This window comes from Jatropha curcas, chromosome 2 (assembly GCF_041381405.1).
Source record: "Jatropha curcas cultivar XTBG-Jc1 chromosome 2, XTBG_Jcur_1.0, whole genome shotgun sequence".
In the NCBI taxonomy this organism is placed as follows: domain Eukaryota; kingdom Viridiplantae; phylum Streptophyta; class Magnoliopsida; order Malpighiales; family Euphorbiaceae; genus Jatropha; species Jatropha curcas.
In genome coordinates, this window is record NC_143152.1 from 27,871,833 (window position 1) to 27,891,958 (window position 20,126).

At 35.3% G+C, this 20,126-nt stretch overlaps 3 protein-coding genes across 6 annotated transcripts; 1 reads left to right on the plus strand and 2 right to left on the minus strand.

The window, feature by feature from the left end:
* Window positions 1–300: 300 nt before the first annotated feature.
* Window positions 301–9,752, minus strand: LOC149498533 (phospholipid-transporting ATPase 1-like). 4 transcript variants are annotated; one of them, XR_016319739.1, is made up of 10 exons: window positions 9,334–9,752; window positions 9,181–9,248; window positions 6,678–8,997; window positions 4,982–5,315; window positions 4,066–4,822; window positions 3,788–3,911; window positions 3,324–3,543; window positions 2,149–2,607; window positions 1,751–2,057; window positions 301–745 (listed from the first exon to the last, which is right to left on the minus strand). XR_016319739.1 is itself a non-coding variant. In XM_089718401.1 (9 exons), exons 2-8 carry the CDS (start codon window positions 8,506–8,508, stop codon window positions 1,856–1,858), a joined length of 3,927 nt encoding a protein of 1,308 aa, XP_089574527.1. In that variant the 5' UTR covers window positions 8,509–8,997; window positions 9,181–9,752; the 3' UTR covers window positions 301–745; window positions 1,834–1,855. The 4 variants fall into 4 exon arrangements, 1 of the variants encoding a protein (XP_089574527.1); XR_016319740.1 differs by having other exon boundaries at window positions 4,982–5,135; window positions 9,181–9,752; XR_016319738.1 differs by having other exon boundaries at window positions 9,181–9,752.
* A 4,795-nt stretch (window positions 9,753–14,547) lies between these two features.
* TFIIS (transcript elongation factor IIS) lies at window positions 14,548–18,510 on the plus strand. Its single transcript, XM_089718402.1, has 3 exons — window positions 14,548–14,744; window positions 14,934–15,132; window positions 17,331–18,510. Exons 2-3 carry the CDS (start codon window positions 14,968–14,970, stop codon window positions 18,210–18,212), a joined length of 1,047 nt encoding a protein of 348 aa, XP_089574528.1. The 5' UTR covers window positions 14,548–14,744; window positions 14,934–14,967; the 3' UTR covers window positions 18,213–18,510.
* A 100-nt stretch (window positions 18,511–18,610) lies between these two features.
* Window positions 18,611–19,647, minus strand: LOC149498535 (myelin transcription factor). The gene is made up of 3 exons (XM_089718403.1): window positions 19,079–19,647; window positions 18,930–18,998; window positions 18,611–18,839 (listed from the first exon to the last, which is right to left on the minus strand). The coding sequence occupies exons 1-3, from the start codon at window positions 19,526–19,528 to the stop codon at window positions 18,720–18,722; spliced, it is 639 nt and encodes a 212-aa protein (XP_089574529.1). The 5' UTR covers window positions 19,529–19,647; the 3' UTR covers window positions 18,611–18,719.
* Window positions 19,648–20,126: the final 479 nt, after the last annotated feature.

The window sequence follows — 20,126 nt, forward strand, 5'->3', positions numbered from 1 at the left end:
TGCATTCATTATCTAACTTATTATGGCTAAAACTACCCAATGTAATTTATTCGTCAGCCTAATCTGGTACAAGCTAATCAGAGAAAGGTTTACACAAAGTGAATAAAGAGGAAGAGCTCCATTCATAGATAACAGCCGTCCCCTATTTGCTTTTCCCCCCAGGGTTCCCCTCCCCCAGATAACCAGAGGTTAGTACCTTTGCTTGAATCCCTTTAAGGTTGAACAAGACAACCTAGATTTTGATAATTCTCAACTATGAAAGACGATGATTGGAAACGAGCAGCATGTACAATCGAAGAGTAACCTTTTCAACAGTTGTTTTGCCCCCATTTCTATTGTCAAGTGTTAGAAGGAAACAAGTAAAATTTTCAAACTTGATATTTGCACAAAACTATTATATATACTAAATTCTCTCCTTTTTTTTCTTTCTTTGGATGGCTTTCAGGTCCTCGACATCATGTCTAAATTCTAACCACTCATTTTTTTTTTTTTTATGCTGAAACTAACACATAAATATCCAATCCAATTGGTGAAGTTACATCTTCTAGAGCAGTATTCCAACCTGTTTGTATGATTTCTTTGCCTGCTTCAATCATGCCAATGTAATATCGTGTACGCACCAACCAATTAGTTCGGCGTGATCCCTCATCCTCTTTTTACCTGTACATGGTTAGGCTGTGCTCGTTTGTCTTGCCTGATCATTTGATTCATATGTTGGCACAAGTCCTGCTAGCATGACTTGCACCTGTATACGATGACAGAAACATCAAGAGGAATACAGTAACAATTAAGAACATGCACTTCAAACAGTAACCACATCTCAAATACAAAAGTTGATGGGTCCCAACAATTTACAAACTCATCAGAAACTTAAAATGCAAAGCAGCTATTCTAATGAAGAAAGGTTTGCACCAATATTCCTCATCTTTTTAAATATATTTTGAAACAAGTTGAATAACTGTACTTTGAACTTTCTGATATCATTCCTTCCAGTAACATGTACAAGGTATTCTGATAAAGTGAATTTAACATTAGTTGCTCAAAACAGTAAAAAGGAGACATCTAGCACACAACCTTCTGTGAACCAAGGTTATTCTGCGATGGATAAGTGTAATGCATATGACACAGTGACATCTAGCACACAACCTTCTGTGAACCAAGGTTATTCTGCGATGGATAAGTGTAATGCATATGTGTATTACTGAAGGCATGAATTCAGCACCAATGCCATAGAACCTAAGAAAGGTGTTGATATTTATAGATCATACTTTCTTAAAAGGTTAATCACTGAAAAAGACTAATCTCGAGTAGCCAGTCATAGCTTGAAATTACTTTTTGTTGCAATCACCCAAACTTATTTAATTCCATCACTCCATGAAATTATTTATCAAACACGGAAAAACAACTACATCATGTTAAATTTGATAGCCTATCATTAATATGACCACCCTGACAGCTGATTTTACACATATTTCAATAAAATTTAATAGCCAGGTAACAATAGCAGCCCATAGTTAAAAGCACAGATTATAATTGGTAATCTGTTTTGATCAGTCTATAATTGCAAACAGAAACAAAGTTCAGGGTCTTTTTTATGATTAGCTTCTCAGAAATTTTTCATTACTTTATGCAGATTCCCTTTAATATTGGTAATTAACTACGTGCAGATTGCGCAGTCAGCACTCACATATATAGTAATTTTGATGATCAGAACAATTATTATGAACCTATTAAGTATTATTTAACTTACATTTGATCATCACAACAGCATGCCATAAGAAAGCATATGATGGGAAATTGAGGGAAGCCATATTTATGTATGTATGTGTCTACCGGTAATGTACAAGTCAACTCATCAACTGGAATGTCCATCAGCTCTTGACCTCAGATGATCAGGACCTCTTCTCAGAATCTCAGCTTCTCTGGCTATCTGGATATCTGAAGGCCAAAATATCTGGTGTATAACTTTAAAAAGAAAGCGAGGGAGCAATGCGACAACTATTATGAGTAAAATGGTAAGCCAATAGGTCGGTGACTTGGCCAAATGATAAATAGTCCTGCCCAAACATAAGGCACAATAGTCAGTCATGTAAGAGAATAAATAATATCATGACTAAAAAGTTCACATTAGAAATTGATGAGACTGACCCATAATTGGGGAAGGCGGGTATGGAATCCAATACCACCACACATGCAAATGTAATGATTACTGACCCCCAAACAGCAACATGAGTAATATAAACCCAGCGTTGGACATCCATTGCCAAGTGTATATTAACGAGGATAACTACTGCTATTGTCCACAAACTGCCCATGCTCCATATATCAATTGTGCTCTCTTTATAAGTGAGCAATGGGATTGTAAAGAGGACTAGACTCTGCCATAGCGTGTCAACCATTGTGATCCAGAAAAGATGCATGTTGTAAGCCTCGTGTCTATACCCTGCACCATAAAGTTTTGGATATTGCAATAGAGTCCGATGGCTTAAATCTTTATCCAGTATACCAACAACAATGGTCGGGAGAGAAGTATAGATGACTGAATAGAAAACACTACTCCAGTCTGTCAATGCTGAAGTTGTTGAAAAAGCTGTACACAATATATACCTATTGATAGAGAAGAGAGCACACAATTTAGGATGAGGAACTTCAGAAGATGCTGCACAATTTATAGTTGAAAGAGACTAAAGTGTTTAACCAAAACCAGTACACTGACTCCTTTGCAAGATAAACATTATAAAAAGATAAGATGTAACGATGCCTAAGATATGCATGCTATAATATCCCCAAATCTCAAACCAAAAAATTTGGAAATTGAAAGCAAACGAAACCTACATCATAACTCAACTAGCTGCCACGTTAAGAAAAATGCAATCATAACAACATTTAAAACCAATTCAAAAAGGAAGTTGCCATCTGCTTAGCAAGTAACTGCTGGCAACACATTAGTCTTGGGTAGAATCACATCCTTATCAAAGATGGGTTTGGAGGAGGTATACATCTGGTTGTGTACTCCAGCCATTGTAACCAAATGGTGCGAATAACTTTGGAGGATCAACGTGCAAAATTGATTCAGATTTTATAAAAATGTTTAATATTGTGAAAAGAACTTTAAAATGTCAAAGAATTGGCAAGTATCATATCATCGTACAATGAGATGCTGTCTCGTTCATGCATGATTACTTGTGTTCCTCAGTTATAATGATAATTTTTTATTGTAAAAAAGCATAAAATGGCATGTAGATGCTGACCATCAAAACAGATATGACAAACATCATAAAAGCCAGATATAAAGACACAAAGAACAAAGGACTTGGGCATACCAGAATAGCATTAATACGAAAACAGCATTACGGTAGAAGTTGTACAGAATCAAATAACCAATGCGTTGGTAATTCCAGTGCCCATGCACCAAAAGTAATCTTTTCAGAAATCGAAACTGTCCCATTGCAAAATCAGATGCCATCACTGCTTGACGCCCCTCCTGACCACATATTCCAACACCAACATCCGCCATTTGGATCATTGAAACATCATTGGCCCCTACCAAAATGTCAATAGTCAAAGTAAAATGAAACAAGCCATCCATCATATGAAATGTGTAGGAGCATACACATTATAAATAAATCAATAAGACAAAATTCCAATTGCCAATATCAGCTGAAAGTCGACAAAGGACAAAACTAATAGAATATACTATGCCACACAAACAACCTTCCCTACACATTTTGTGCTGAGAAGGAATAGGAAAGCAAAGAATGAGAAATGAACCAAGATGACAACTCACCATCGCCTATAGCCAGTGTCATATCATCGGTGCGGCTCTTGATTAGATCAACAATTCCTGCCTTCTGCAATGGCGCAACACGACAGCACAGCACAACTTTACAGGAAATTGCAAGGTCAAAAAGCTGTAGAGAGATGAAAGAATTTCAGAGTAATTGATAAAGAATTAGATACATCTTTAAGCACACATATCAACTTAAAAATGTATTACAAAGCCAAATATATATATATATATATATATATGTCAAACATGTAAGCTGGAGGAAAAGAGATTCTTACTTCTGATTCTGGCTCTTTCTCCAAAATGTATACCAAACTATTCCCATCAATTATAAGTGCTAGTGGCACTTTTACAATTCCTTCTTTCTTCCCATCTGGTAACTCCAGGTAGTCAATATCAGCATTCTTATGGCACCTTAGATTTTTGTTTCCTCTAATTGATGATTTCACACCATACTTGGCCTTGGCATCAGACAAAAGTTTTCTGCATTCACTCTCTGAATTGCCATTTATTATTATTTGCTCCATGTCTATCGTCAGGAGTTTGCAAGAAAGGGCAATTGAAATTGCTGTCTCTTGCTTATCTCCAGTAAGAACCCATACTTTGATCCCTGCTTGCCGAAGAGACTCAATGGCTTCTGGTACACCATCTTGTAGCTTGTCTTCAATTCCAGTAGCCCCGAGCAGATTTAAATCACATTCTATTAGAGCTGCTGTTTGACGTAGTTTTGTGGCTCTGTCAGTCAAAGAAGTGCTTGCATCATCAAACATGCATTGCCATTTCTCAAGGTCTGCTTCTGTAAGATCTCTTGCAGCAACTACAAGTGTACGTAGACCTTGTAATGAATATTCCGTCAAATGACACTGTGTTACCTGCCTTACACGATCATCCGCCCTATTTTCTTTGGCTAAAATACTGAACATGGAACTATCAGCACCTTTCACCAACACCTTCACAGCATTGTTGGGAAATCTGATAACAACTGACATTCTTTTCCGTACACTATCAAATTCATGCATACCCAATACATCAAACCTGACACCATAAGAACACTAGATTACCATCTGCTTTTGTAATATGTAATATCAAGTGTCAGAGAGATGATTTTAACCTTCAAACAGAGGAAAGCTATTTTAAAACAAGAAACAAACGCGTATTCAAAGGAAAAGGGGAAACAAAGGAAAGACCTTCTACCTTAATTTCTCACCATTAACATCAATTACTATGTGCCCAGATGTGCGTTCAAAGAGAGTATATCCATAGGCAGAGGCAGCAGCAACTAGTGCTTGCTCATCGGGTGATTCACCCTGATATTCAATAGTTTCTACATCCTCATGACATTGACTCTCTGCACAAGTAGAAGATCTATCACAAGTACGAATAGGGATAACAGTATTACATGCAGCCAGTGTAAGAAAAAATTCATGCGCAGCAATCCTCTCATCTTCAACTAAGTCCTTGTGCAACAATTCTCTGAGTTCATAATCAACAGCAACTGTAGATTTCAGTTTCCATCCCCTCCGTACAGCTGCCAAGAAAATAGATGCTAATGAAAATAAATGTAATGGCACACCAGCAATTTGAAAAAAAAAAAAAAAAAAAAAGCACATGCACATGCCACAATAAGTTAATGAGCAGAAAGGTCATAGATCATTATGTTTATGAACTAATTCATGAAATGGAATATCAAAAAATGCGGATATTAAATAATGTAACGATTAGGCTTTATTTTCAATTCTTTCTAGGAGTAATGTCTGAATTGGACCAGAGGAAGACATTAAAAAGCTTGAATGCCCAATGGTCAGTCCATGTTCAATGGCAGCTGACAGCCCATCATTGAAATGTAATTACCAAAGGATAGAAAACTACCTAATTTCGAAACTCTGGGATCCTTGTAACTTGTATTAGTAAATTATGATACAACAAGGTATCAAATCAGGCCTTCAACCCAATACAGAGGCGAAATTCATCTAAAACAATATATCATCCCCAACACTTAAGATCCGCATATAGATAATGAAACCATAATCATGAGTCAAAATTACCTTGCATTTGCAGAACTCCAACATGCAGTTCACTACTTAGAAGAACAATATGCAGCTAATTTTAATCATCAACCGGTTCAAGCAATGCTAACAATATCCAACTCTATAAGCTTCTAAAGCTGTCTAGATACAAGTAAATCACATTGAACAAAATGATGGAAATACAACAGTGTCGACAAAAAAAGTAGTATCAGAGTTGTGGCATAAATCTACTGCATATGTTTGCAAAGGCACTAGAATTTTCTCCTTTGGGCCTTAATGGACAACAACACTACTTTTTGAGCAACTTTTTGATGCAAATTGACCTTCAACTAGCCCCTTAACAGTGTCAAATACACACAGAAGATCTTTCCATCAAGAAGTTTGTCCAATAATTTTGATGGAAATATACAAGAAGTTTGATTTTATGCAGTAAATCTAAAGTTAATGTTATGGCTACACATAAAACATGTGCTGAATACCAAAGTTACAATTGAAACCCTGCAGGCACAATCATTATCACTAAAAGGGCAGAAAGCATGAAAAGAACTGAAAAAACCACCAAGCATTGATAGCCTAAATGACTAACAACTGAACCTGTGTCATAGCATGCACAGACATACAGAAACAAGCAGTGAATTCAAATGACTCAAAATTGAATTCTGAAAAAAACAAAACAATACACACACACACACATATATAACAACCAACATTATGCTATATGTTGATGTTCCACAAGCTGATTACACTGTTAATATTACATTACACACTCTAATTGCGGCACATAATTGACAAGCAAGAGCAGAACATGCCTAGAGCAAACTGAACATGAAAATCAAATGGCAAAGTGAAAACTTGTTTAATACCTGAAATGTTCTCGTTCTCCAACTTATCAGCCATAACCAAAGAGCCTCCATAATTCTTTGCATATATGCTTGCTCTCCGGAATTCCATTTTGTTCTCAGTAAGTGTCCCGGTTTTGTCTGAAAATATATAGCGTATCTGACCCAAGTCTTCATTTATATTCAAAGATCTGCACTGAAACCTTGAAACAGAACCAGTGTCATACATATTGCTGTCTCCAATCATGAAATAGGACTGTCCCAAACGAACCAACTCCATTGTGATGTAAAGAGATATTGGAATCATTATCTGAAACACTATAATAGAACTCAAAAAGGAGAAGAAAGTCTCCATGGGTATCCCATAATATTTGTATCTTTTCCCATAATCTTTCCCATGCGTGAAAAATGTCTTTCTGTAGTAAGGCAAAGTATCAAGCTGGTCCTTATAGTGCATAAGCCAAAGACCCATTCCTAGTGCAACAACTAGACACATGATGAAAAGAAAAAAAGACAGCCACAGTGTTTCTCGGTTCATGTAAATTTCAAGTTTGCTTCTCTTGGAAGGAGATGCCGCGCTATTTAACATTGCTTTTGTTTCTTGTCCGGCATATACCACAACCCCAATTATCCAATCAGTGTTCTTTAGCTGACACCCACGCAAAACGATGTTTGATTGGCTGAGGGAAAACTTATGCCCATTGAATTCCATGTTGGCGGTAAACTCGTAAACATTCCTGTTGGGTTGTTCACATCTGATCAAACCTGAAATTGCACAACCTTCAGATACTGCTGTAGATGTTTCCTGCCTAGCATACCTTGTCTTTAAGTTAGACTCACCATCCAAATTCATTGTTTGGATGTACGCAACACCACTAGGGTCACTGGTCCCTAGTAAAACCATGTCACAAGGTATTGTCTCATCAGCATATATCTTCACCACTTCACCAGCTCGTATCTTTTTCCATTTTTTTGGTAGGAACTCACCAGATTGGAGCACTTGAGCCTCTCGATTGTTCTCATTGCGGTCAGACCTATGCCTTCGCCAATCCTCATAGCCATCTTTAATGGCTGTGACACAAAGCACGAACAGGAGAGGGAAAAGGGAAACAGTCCTCCCGAACACTGCAAGAGGAGGAAGCTGATTGAGAGCAGCAATAGCCAGGAAGTACAAATAAGCCACCCGATGGAACTGAATAAAAAGATTTTTGGGCAAGAAGGTAATAAATGTATACTTGCTTGTTCGAATCTCGTTCCCAGTGAACTCAAATTTGTCATTGGTTCTCCTAGGATCATTAATATAGATGAACCTAGCATCTTCTTCGCTCAAGACATTATCATCAAATTGCACACTTTTGTGGCGGCTCCTCTTTTGAGACTTGCCCAATTTATCATGAAATGAAGATGAACCTCTAGAACCAACCTTACCATGAACTAAAGAAGAAGCCCTGGAAATTTCAAAGCTGGCAGTAGTGGCGTTATCATCATGCGGCAGTTCCATTGCACCCCACGCTACCAGGCATATACTATCCTGCGTGGGGCCTTCCAATGAAAGCCGCTCAGTGAATTGAGACTCAACAGAAAGGAATTGCTGTGTCGTTGCAATGGAACTTAGACTTTCTCCAACTTTATTTTGACTCTGAAAGTCAGTTTCTCCAACAGAGAGAGCGTCCCCGCCCTTGTCTGAATGTTCTAAGCCAAAGAGATTGTGTTGAGTGTCATCAGTAACAGAAGAAGCAAAAGAATATTTGGAGCAGAGACAGCCCAAGGAACCCAATTTGCGAGAGTGGTGAGGCTGTAACGGTGCAGACGGATCTGATTCTGATGAGGGCAGCAGTGAGTGGCCAGAAGTCATAAATAATCCTCAAACGACCACATTGGAGTATCAAACAAACATCTTTCCCCACTTGAAGCTACCATTAACAACTATTTTCCGCCTGGAGCAAATCTCCTACAGATTCCACCCCAGGCAAAAGCAAACAATCCAAAAGAATAGGACGCTGAAAATCAAATGTAGCACAAAACGGAATCTAAATGCTGTACGGAAAAAAGAGCTGCCCAGTATTGGAAATCAAAATGCAGGCCAACAACAATTCAAGAACTGATAGGCAATGGATAATCCTTCTCAATTTGCAAAGAGCGCTTTCAAAAGACACACAACAACTCAAAAAAAAAAAACACCTCTTTATCTAGAGAGGCCCACAGGATTGGGTAATTGCAGAAGAAATGAAGAAACGAAGAAACGAAGAAACTTCGATTAAATTCACATAAATGCTGACGAAATCCCTGATCGATCCGGATAACACAAATGCCAACGACCCCTAATCAGCAAGACATGCCAAAACTAAAACCGCACAAGACAAACACAAATTAATACAAAGTCAGTACTTAAAACAAAATCAGAGTACCTGAATAACCCCAATTACGAAAATTAGCTTCGGATTTCATATTATCACCTAAAATGTGCTTAATTAACCTAATCTTCCCCAAAATAAAATAAGTGAAAAAAGAAAAAGTAGAAACGTACCAGAGTGAATAAGGAAGCAATCAGACAGGCAATCGCCTCGGGATTAGAGAAACGAAGATGACTGATATCTGAAATATATCAATGCACTGAAAACGAAATCATGGTGAAATGGCAGAGCGAAACAGTGAATCAGATGCAGATCAGATCTCTCACCTCACCACCGGCCAAGTGTCCTTTTTATATTTTAATTAATATCTGATGATGAGACGGATCGGCTTTTTGGTTACTGTTTCATGTGATTTGCAGAAAGCTAGGTCTGCGGACGACGAAGAAGAAGAAGAAGAAGAAGAAGAAAGGAAAGAGAAATTTTTCCTTTTATTTTTTTTGAATTAGTGAGGAAAACAAAGGTGGAAATGGTGGCCCACGCAAGGGAGGGGGCGAGTGAAGGAGGGACGGAGGCGGAGCAGGCACGGGCAGCGAGGAAATCGCAGCAAAGACTCGCAGAGGAAGAGGAAGAGAAAGAGAGGAAGACGAATGGTAAACCACAATTCTTGCCTATGTCCGGTCGCTACTGACTTCTGTCTCGTCTTTGCCAGCCATGTTTGTCTACTCTCAATTGCTCTTTCTTTTTCACTGTTTTTTTTTTTTTTTTTTTTTTTTTTTTTTTTTTTTTTTTTTTTTTTTTGACATTGTTCATTTTCAGTGTTATTACCATATATTATATGTCCTTTTTCTAAAATAAAATAACACAAAAAATTAATTTAATACTATAAAGATTATTATAAAATTAATACAGTACATTATTACCAATAGCCGATAGGCACCATTTTGTTCCCATTTTTATTACTCTCGGTTTATTTTTAATTTGATTAAATTACATTTTATCTCGTCTAACTAATTACTCTTGTCTTTAACAATTTTTTATCTTCATTATATATATATATATATATTGAAATTTAATTACTCTTATACTTTATATATATACAATTAAATATTTTTAATACTTTATTTAATTATAAAAAATTAATAAACATTTAAATTGAATATATGAGAATTAAAAATATATATCAGTTGAATTATAATAATTTATTATATTAATAAATATTTTAATTTTTTAGAACAATAAATATTTTAATTTGTTACTTGAGAATTTCAGAATGAGCAAATCATTTTTCTTTGATCGTCTAATCAAAATAGATAAATTATTTAAGGAAAAGTTATAGTACAGTCTTCGTGGTTTTCAAAATATAATTAATTTGTCTATATTTTTTCTAAATATAATAATCTGTGTTTATATTTTGCCGCTATACTATTAGTTTATTATGTCTAAATTTTACATCTTTTTCGTTAAGTCATCAAGAAAATATATAGGTCAAAGCAAAGATATTAAAATATTATATTAAAAAATTACAGCGTAGTCCCTAAATTTGAAAAATAGAACTAATTAGTTCTTGTGTTTTTAAAAATAAAATGAATATTTTCATTATTTCATAACGTATTTAACGAAAAAGATACAAAAATTTAATGAAATGATCTAACAGTGCAGTGAAAACAAAATATAAAGACAAATTAATATGTTTTTAAAAAACATAAGCTGATTAATTGTATTTCGTAAATGAGAAAAACTGAACTGTAATTTTTTTATTATTTAAAGTAAAGCAATACAAATACAAACACAAACGGTGATAAATTTCCTTCAAATCAGTTAAAAAAAATACAAAACTACACGAGGATTATCCGACTAGTTTTCCAATAAAGTATCCAAACAAACCTCACACACTGATTACGCACTCTCACTGCCTGCCCATACAAGAAAAACTACTCGGTATTGCATTTTCGTCCTACGGCTACGATTTCGCAATTTAAATTATTTTGCAATTGTCCCTTTCAGCCATTTTGAAAAAGAAAAATAAATGAATTATATATAATAATACGTGGCCATCAGATTCCCGAAACTACCCCTAACTGCTCAGAAAAAGCAACAGCAAGCAAACCGATGTGTAAAGTCGATTCCATATCTGATGCTGATACTGATTTAGCATCTTCTACTCCTCTCCTCTTTCCTTTTGAGCCGTCCATCGGTACTATTGACTGACGTTCTGGTTCTTGGATTCTGAGATTGCGTCTTTACTTGAAGTCGAAGAAGAGTTTATTTTTGTTTTTTTTTTTTTTTTTTTTGGGGGGGGGGGGGGGGGGGGGGGGGACTTGGCTGTGTTCATACTCATAATAGATTCTTTGGACATGGACATGTGTTTGTCTCTGATATTCAGAAATGGGAAGCGAAGTTCATGTAAGGAAACAGTTGTTGTTCCTTTCCATTTTGTTTGTTGTCCTTTGTAAGAAAATATTAATGCAGTCTTTTGCTCTTTTCACTCCATCTGCATGCAATGCATACTACTATTGCATTGCATACTTCTGAGTAAATCTGATCAACATATCAAACTTGTTCACAATATCTTTTTTTTTTTCCAAAAAAAAAAAAAGAATATATTTAAATAATTAAATTGGGCTATATTGTATCCTCTCACCTGTCCAATTAAAATTTAAAGACATTAAGGACCGTTTGATTATTAATTGTTTTAATAGCTTTTGTAGTAGGTATTAGTTCTTCTATTACCTATTAGCTGGTATGTGTTTATATAGTAGTTTAAATTAGAAATATTCGACAAAAATAGTTATTTAATTAATTGTTTAACTTAAAATGACCTTTGTTTACCTTTTGTTTAGAAATAAGAGGAAGAAAAATATTGAAATAAGAAAAATAGGAGAAAAATAATGAGAAAATTCAACTTTATTTCCATAGTTATTTTTCACCCTTATGACGAAGGAAAGAAAATAAATTTATTTTCCTTTTTTTTTTGGAAAGATTAAAGTTTTGGAGAAAATAAAATATTATTATTGAAAATTGATAATTATGTCCTCATTTAAATAACAGGGTATTTAAGAAAAAAAAAATAAAATTTGTTAATTAAAATTGGGGTGTTTGGGTAATGATACGGATCCATCACCACTCGTCGCTGGAGCTCAAGGAAGCATGGAGAACAACGAAGGAGATCCATTGGTGCTTCCTAATGGACCGATTATACAGAGTCGTGCCAAGCGATATGTGACAGTCATGTCCTTATATGTTCAAACCCAAATAACACGAGAATTTCATGACGTGGCATTTAACACGTGTTGTGAGGAACTTGAAGGCATTCCTAGGCTTCTTATATTGTTGATGGCATGTGAAGTTGGAGTGCTACAGTCGCACGGCCGTGCTACTGCGCACGCCCTGGATCGTGCAAGCTTCTAGCTCTTTAAGTGGAAAAAAGCACGCTCTGCTACAATACCCATGCTACTGCGCATGCCCTGGACCGTGCAAGCTTCTGACTCTTTAAGTGGAGAAAAGCACTCCGTGCTATAGCGCACGCCCGTGCTACAGCACACAGCCGTGCCACTTAGCACGCCCTAGACCGTGCTAGACACTGACTTGGACTTGTTTCTATGTTTTTTATGCTTTATTTAGCTTAGTTCTTTGTTATCTTTGTATGGGCCTTTTGTTAATGGGTCTATTCCATAAGTTAACCTAATATGTTTTGGTTTTAGTATAAATATTATCATCTTCTTTGTAAACTTAACTTTGATAAATTGAAATCCAGAATTTGCTCAAGCTTTGCTTGTTGCCTTTGCTTAGAGTGATAGTGAGAGATTGCTTCCTCTAATTGCATCAAGAATTTAAGGTAAACTTATCAACTCGTTGTGGCGTTTATATTGTTCTTTTACTCGATTATTGGTGTTTCCGTTTCCTTATAAACGAGGGGTGCCATAGAGGTAAACTTTATCTCATTCTTTGATCCGATCCATCCGATTAGGAGTTCTAGGAATTCATTTCCTCTTGGGTTCCGCATCAGTTTGGGTATTAAATAAAAATGAAAAAAAATTGAAATTTTCCCCATCATTTTCTTTCCAAAAATATGGGTTCCAGTGAAAAAAAAAAAAAAAGAGGGTATGGTTCAAAAAAATTCAATTAATTTTTGTGAAAGACTAAACGTTTAAGTGTACGTTTTATAAAAAAGTTCAATCAATCTTTAAAACCTATTATAAAAACTATATTATCGAAGATACAATTAATGAAGATAGAAATTTTTACTCAGTCTAAACACGAAAACTAGCTCAAACTGTTACCAACAAGATCTAACACTACTGCACGAGTCGAATTAAAATTAATTGTCTTTTCATTAACATTACATTTTCACACCATGAATTTATTTATGGTAATACGATTGCCAATTCAATTTTTGAGGGATAACACCTTCGAGATAATGGTAATTTCGTATGTTATTAATGTCCATATTTCATGTTTCTAGAATTTTTTTGTCATTTTTGTTTGTCACTTTTACCTTATACACAATGATTAAAAAATAATTATACTATCTAAAATATAATAAAAACATCTTCATTATACATGTTTTTAGTTATTTTCGAATTGTTGTTAAAATATATCAATCAATGTAAATGTATAATTTTTAAAGTATGAACATTGGTGTGACAACATATTAAAATATTGTTGATGTGACATTTTATATCTTCTTCATTATATATATTTTTTTACATTTAATAAGCATTAAGTTTTATTTATTAAGTAATGAATTGCAACTAATGAAATCTAATAGATTTATAATTGATTTCATTATATATATTTTTTTTGCATTTAATAAACATTAAGTTTTCTTAATTGAATAATAAATTACAAAACTAATGGAACCTAATGGAGTTATATTAATAACATTAATTAAATAATAGAATTACAATAATATTGTGGTGAACTAATATAATTAAAATATAATTTCAATTAAGAAAATTTATTCTATTATTAAATCTTCTTATACCTCATTTAATTGAGAAAGACAATAAGCATTTCCATTGAATATGTGGAAATTTCAAAGGAAAAGGTAAATAATTATATCAATTGAATTATAAAAATAGTATATAATTTCACATTTCATTTAATCAAAATACATAAGTAATTTATTTAAATTAAAACAATACAAATATATATAACAATTATTTTCTTAAAAATTATTTATTCAATCAATTAAAAAATATAAAATTATGTAATCTATACATAATGTGGGTACATGAATAGTAAATATTAAAATAAAATATTTTCACTAAGATGCCAACATACTTATATGTTAATATATTCCTGTTTTGAATTATTAGAATTGATTAATGCATTACCATCCTCAAATTGGGCCTGTAAAGTGTGAAACAACCACAGGCATTGACAAAGAAAGTAATTGGGCCAGACCCGATAAACTACTGCATGATAAACAAGCCCATATAGTAGTTAAAAGCTCAAACCGAAAAACTTTACTAGAACCGGTAGCCGCAGCAGAATCATAAACCGTCCATCCTGAAACCTAGTGTGATGATCCAGGCAAATATAGCCATTTGATCACCCAACATATTTTTTCTGCCTTCATTTCATTATCTGCTCCACGTATACGTTGCCAGTCTCTCTAGAAAATAAGCAGGGCAACACAATTATCTCTGCCAAAGACAAAAGCTGGAGGAGAGAGATAGAGCGGCTCTGCACTTGCAGGGGTCAACACATTGAAATTCCTCATCGAATCGCACTGGTACTTCCAATTTCTTCATCATCCACAAAGATCTGTATCAGATCTCTTCTTTCTGTTTTTTTTTTTTTTTTTTTATCATTTTCGTTTCTTATTTATTATTATTTGGATTGCTTGCTCTGTTGCTCACCTACCGTTCAAATTTATGAAGTCTCTTTCCTCTTATTTATTTACTTATTTTGAATTGTATAGGCATTTTTTTGGGGCATTAGGGATCTGAGAATCGATGGAGAGAGAATTGGTGGAATTATTTGAGGTCGTAAAGAAAGCCGCTGATGTCGCTGCAAATGACGAAGTTTCCTCGAGTGGACCGGAGGTGGTGAGGTGTGTCGATGCCTTGAAACAGCTCAAGCGTTTTCCGATAACTTACGATATTTTGGTATCTACTCAGGTAATTGAGTTTCATTTCTTGTTTACGGGTTTAAATTTTATTTACTTATTTATTTCCGTGTTTTTCTGTTTTTTCCTTTCTTGGTTATGTCTCCTATGCTAATTGGTGATCTGCTATCAATTAGTTTATGTGCTAGATTAAAATAGGTAGGGTTAGATTAAATTAGGTAGGGTTTGTTCAAAGCTGCCAATTACAGGTCGGCATACGCTTTTGCTTAATTGAGGCTTAATTTCACCCTTTGTAGACCATCTAATATTCAATTTGTTAGGAAAAAATATTGAAACTTTAACTAGTGTACATAAAAGGACTCCGCAGACCATGTCAGCTTGCCCATTCAGCCCTAGCTTTCTCTCTCCCCTTATGCCTTAGACAGCCTTACCACGCACACCAAGCACAATGGATCACTCCCCACTCCTCCTTCCTCCTTCTCTCTGTCGATCCAAGTTGAGATATGAAAATTTTTTGAGTTGTCAAACTTCCATTACCGAAGCCTAAATTACCACCCTCATCTCCATTATCAGATTCTAAATACTCCCAAGCCATTTCACATCACCAAGAGAATCTTATGGAAGATTTAACACTTTTCAAAAATGAGGTCCGGTGCTTCATGGAGCCGGCAACCATGAATTGCCGAAAATGGAGGCTGCATATGGTTGTTGGAATCTTGAACCTTCACTAAAATTGGCAAACTATATAGCAAATGCTCATAGCCACAGGAAGATCAATATTATGCAATTATTTTTCACAAATATTGAACCATTTTGCTGGAATCAGCTTTGGAGTGTTCGGCCACAATACCCACTCGAAATTATTAAGCTTAGATTGCAGTTTAGAAGAAAGGAAATTGATCTACACTTGTGTTATGCTCTAATCATAGGGAAATGACCGATATGTGCCAAAGGAGAGGATGACAAGCTGCAGTTTTGATGTTCCTTAGGTTCACTGGCTTTTGGCTCCCGCGAACCTCACTACCATTCTTTGAATCTCACTGTATTTAAATCCCATTGCAGTTAAGACTTGTTGTAAGCTAAGGCTGAGTTTTTTAATCTCACCTAGAAGTCCATGGATTTAAATCTTCAGTCTTGAATTGGCAGAAAGAAACAGGAAGGAGTGATACCGTGTGTCACGTGTCCATGATAAGACATAAGGAGGAGGGAGAAAGCTAAGGCTGAGTGGGCAAGTTGACGCAGCAATGTTTTGCATTTTAAATTGTTTTAATATTGTCCATGTCGGCTTTCTGTTCAAGTTCACTGGAAAATTCGCCCGAGTCCTTTTTATCTAACACTAATTAAAGTTTTTATATTTTTGCGTAATAAATCCTTTTTATGTAACACTGATTAAAGTTTTTATTTTTTTGCGTAACAAATTGAATTTTAGGCATGTCAATGTAATAGAAGCTATAGTTGAGGGACAATGACTGAAATTAAGCCGCTTAATTGATATGTTATTTCATTTTTGGTTGTGGAAATTGTTGGACATGAAATACTTCCACTTTCAGTTACGAATCATTTCCTTCCTTTTTTCTCACTTTACCAAACTAGGTGGTTGGGTTAGTATTTCTATTAACCTCGAAACTTTTGTAAGGGTTATTTTCCAAAATCTATCCACTCTCATCTAGAGCTTTTTAGGTGGTTGTATCCAACTAGCTTCATTGGCTGGTTCTCCTGTGACCCATATGTGCTTGGTTGGACCAAAGCTTAATGTCAATCCTAACAAGTACTACTGCAATTGTGACACATCTAAGAGCATAATTATTTGTTTTCATTTTCTCTCCTCTATGGGGTCACCAGGTTCATGAATTGCCTGCCTAAATGTCCCAAATTTGCATGACAAACTCACTATTGCTTTCCCCCTCTTCCATGGTGGATTCTGGCTGACAACAAATGAATTGGGATTCTTTGTTGTGTGATCACATCATTGTTTTCTTTCATAGATAGAAAAGATTTGTGAATGTAAACAGTGTTTTATCATACAATTGTTGTATCCAAAACGTGATGAAGTGCATGCACTTTTTTGTTAATGTTAACTTCTTTTGGCTGCCTGCTTTGTCTTGTTTGATGATATTGTGGGAAACAGACTATTAGGTGCTCTATAACGCCAAAGCACGTCTTGCTTCCTTGTGACCTTAAAATTGTGTTGTAAATATCTATTTTAATGCATTTACTGGACCCTGTATGGTTTTGCTCTTAATATTTCAGATTGGGAAACGGCTTCGACCTATCACAAAGCATCCCAGGGAGAAGATCCAAACTGTGGCCTTTGACTTGCTAGAGATGTGGAAGAAGATAGTTATTGATGAGACCACTAAGAAGAAAAATGGTACTGTTGATAATAAAAATTCAGTGGGAGTTGAAAATGGTAAACATTTAGTGAAAACTGAGGTTTCGAAGGTTGAGACTGTTAAAGTTGAGAAGCTTCAAAAAACAAGCTCAGTAAAGGTTGAAAGGATTGATTCAGAAGGGAGTGTCAAGGTTGAAAAGATACCTAAGGAGGAGAAACAATCTTCTAGTGTGAAGAAACCATTGCAAGCTCCACCTAAACTGACTACATTACTTAAATGTAATGATGCGTTGCGTGACAAAATTCGTGAACTTCTTGTGGAGGCCTTGTCCAAAGTTGCTACTGAGGCTGATGAGGATATCAGGGATGAAGTAAATGCTTGTGATCCAGTCCGAGTTGCTGTATCTGTTGAATCTGCAATGTTTGAAAAGCTGGGTCGATCAAATGGAACCCAAAAGTTAAAGTACAGATCTATAATGTTCAATATTAAGGATCCCAAAAACCCTGATTTGAGGAGAAAAGTTCTTCTTGGAGAAGTCGACCCAAGGAAGCTCATCTCTATGACCCCTGAAGAAATGGCAAGCCAACAAAGACAACGTGAAAATGAAGAGATTAAAAAGAAAGCATTACATCATAGTCAGATTGGTGGCCCATCACAAGCAACAACTGATCAATTTAAGTGCGGTAGATGCCAGCAGCGCAAATGCACTTACTATCAGATGCAGACTAGGAGTGCAGATGAACCTATGACAACATATGTAACATGTGTAAACTGCAATAACCGTTGGAAATTCTGCTAGTGTGGATGTAGGTAGGACTATCATTCTGTTGAATGAACGTGGAGTCGGTTATCTGCTGTGCTCCACTTTCATTTTATAATGAATTATAATTTGAGTTTATGGTCAGCTGTCTGGACGATGGACGAATAATCTTTCATTCGTATCCATTTGTTAGGATTTTTCCAGGCTTCTGGTTATGTCTTCTAATGTAGGATTGTGCCAGATCATAACAAGGAAGATGATGATGTTGTGTTAGTTTTTATTTTAGTTTGTTTTTGCACATTTTAATTTATTCTATGAAGACTTTCGTTCAGCTCTATTCGTCCACCTTGAATGATACTATTTAGTAATTTTCCCTTTTTCTTTTTAAGTTTTATTATTGTGTCAAACTTAAAATAAATGAAAGCTATTGCAGCATCTTTAACATTGAAGAACTAACATGTATTTTTTGCTTTTCCAACTTCTACAGTGAAATTCTGAAGAATTGACATTAACAAAAAACAATCAAACTGCCAGGGAGAAAAAACTTCATTTCACGGCCACAATATGCGAAGAAGAAATAGAATTTGAACTCGAACTTGAACTCAAACACGGGGTCTTCAATCCACTTGCACTTGCTGATTCCTCCATATCCTCGGCTTTCATTTCCTGGATTTGTTAAATACAAAAAAATTAACAACAGAGTGTTTGAATTTGATAGAGACAAAAATGAAACTCAAAACGGAACAACAAAATTACCTGCCAATGCAAATGAGCAATCTTCTTCTCATGTTCCTTCTCTCTTAGCGACCGGATTGGAGAGATTCTCTGAAGACAAAAAAAGAAATAAGAAAAATGTAATTTAATGAATTTCTTTCAATTGTGTTTATGAATTTGAATGAACTCACCATAGAACCAGATTGGAGTTCCTTCAATCTGAATAGTCTATCAACCTCGATCTCAAGCCTTTTTTGAACCTCTCCTCTCTGCTCCAATTCCTTCATCTGCAAATCCATCGTCTTCGCTCTCTCATTCAACATTTTCTTTGTTCTCTCTCTGTCTACTTTCATTCTCTCTAGTTTCTTCCTAATCGCGCTCAGTTCCTCGGCGAGCGACGCATCTAACTGTTCAATTATGAGCTTTGTTGGTGTAGTCACAGAGATCGGATGGTTCTCCTTGTTCAATTCACCATCTACCGAGATCTCAATTATTCGCTCTTGTTTTTGCTTTGGCTTGGGCTTTAGAATCTGAATCTCGGTTACTGGATTGGACGGTAAGTTCTTCGGTTGCAGAGGTGTCCGGCCACATTTTGGACGGAGCTTGTGGTCGCCGTTCAGTGGAGATTGGACCTTCTGCATTTTAGAAGAAAAGTTTGGGATTGGGATTTGTAATTGTCTCTATGTCAGACGAGAAATGACAGTTGAGAGGAGAAAGCGAATGCATTAATGTTAATAGAGTGGTTTGAATTTGAATGGAGACAGGCGCTAACGGCTACTATTATATAATTTCCCTTTCCCTTTCGTTTTTTTATTTTTTATTTTTTTGATTTTTTTTTGATTTTTTATTTTTTAAAGGATGGGAGGTGGGTGGGGTCTGGGCCGAAAGATGGCAAGTGTTAGATTAGACTTAGAAGACGCTCCTTAATCTTAATCCTAGATCCCGAACATCATTAATTATTATTGCAGTGAATATTATATACAGGTATTTTTGTACATTATGATTGTGATGTTGTGAGGAAGAGAATCATTTCAAGAAATAATGTAATTCTTCATTGACTTATTTGTTTAAAATGATAATAAATGTGACTAATTTAATTTTGTTCCATGCGAATATGGAATAATTGGATTTTTGAAAAGTTCGGTGAAAATCACCAATTTATCATGATTGGCTCCTCTCTTAAAAAATGAAAAAGTTACTGTAGATATTCTAGAGAATTGCAATTTATTTTAATATTTA

Coding starts and splice junctions, on each gene's coding strand:
- LOC149498533 (XM_089718401.1), bottom strand. CDS start 8,508: ATGACTTCTGGCCACTCACTGCTGCCCTCATCAGAATCAGATCCGTCT. Junction 4,823..4,981: donor GTTAATGGTGAGAAATTAAG/GTAGAAGGTCTT, acceptor TTATGGTGTCAG/GTTTGATGTATTGGGTATGC. Junction 2,608..3,323: donor TTCGTATTAATGCTATTCTG/GTATGCCCAAGT, acceptor CTCTATCAATAG/GTATATATTGTGTACAGCTT.
- TFIIS (XM_089718402.1), top strand. CDS start 14,968: ATGGAGAGAGAATTGGTGGAATTATTTGAGGTCGTAAAGAAAGCCGCT. Junction 15,133..17,330: donor ATATTTTGGTATCTACTCAG/GTAATTGAGTTT, acceptor TTAATATTTCAG/ATTGGGAAACGGCTTCGACC.
- LOC149498535 (XM_089718403.1), bottom strand. CDS start 19,528: ATGCAGAAGGTCCAATCTCCACTGAACGGCGACCACAAGCTCCGTCCA. Junction 18,999..19,078: donor AACTCCAATCTGGTTCTATG/GTGAGTTCATTC, acceptor TTTTGTCTTCAG/AGAATCTCTCCAATCCGGTC. Junction 18,840..18,929: donor TTGCTCATTTGCATTGGCAG/GTAATTTTGTTG, acceptor TAACAAATCCAG/GAAATGAAAGCCGAGGATAT.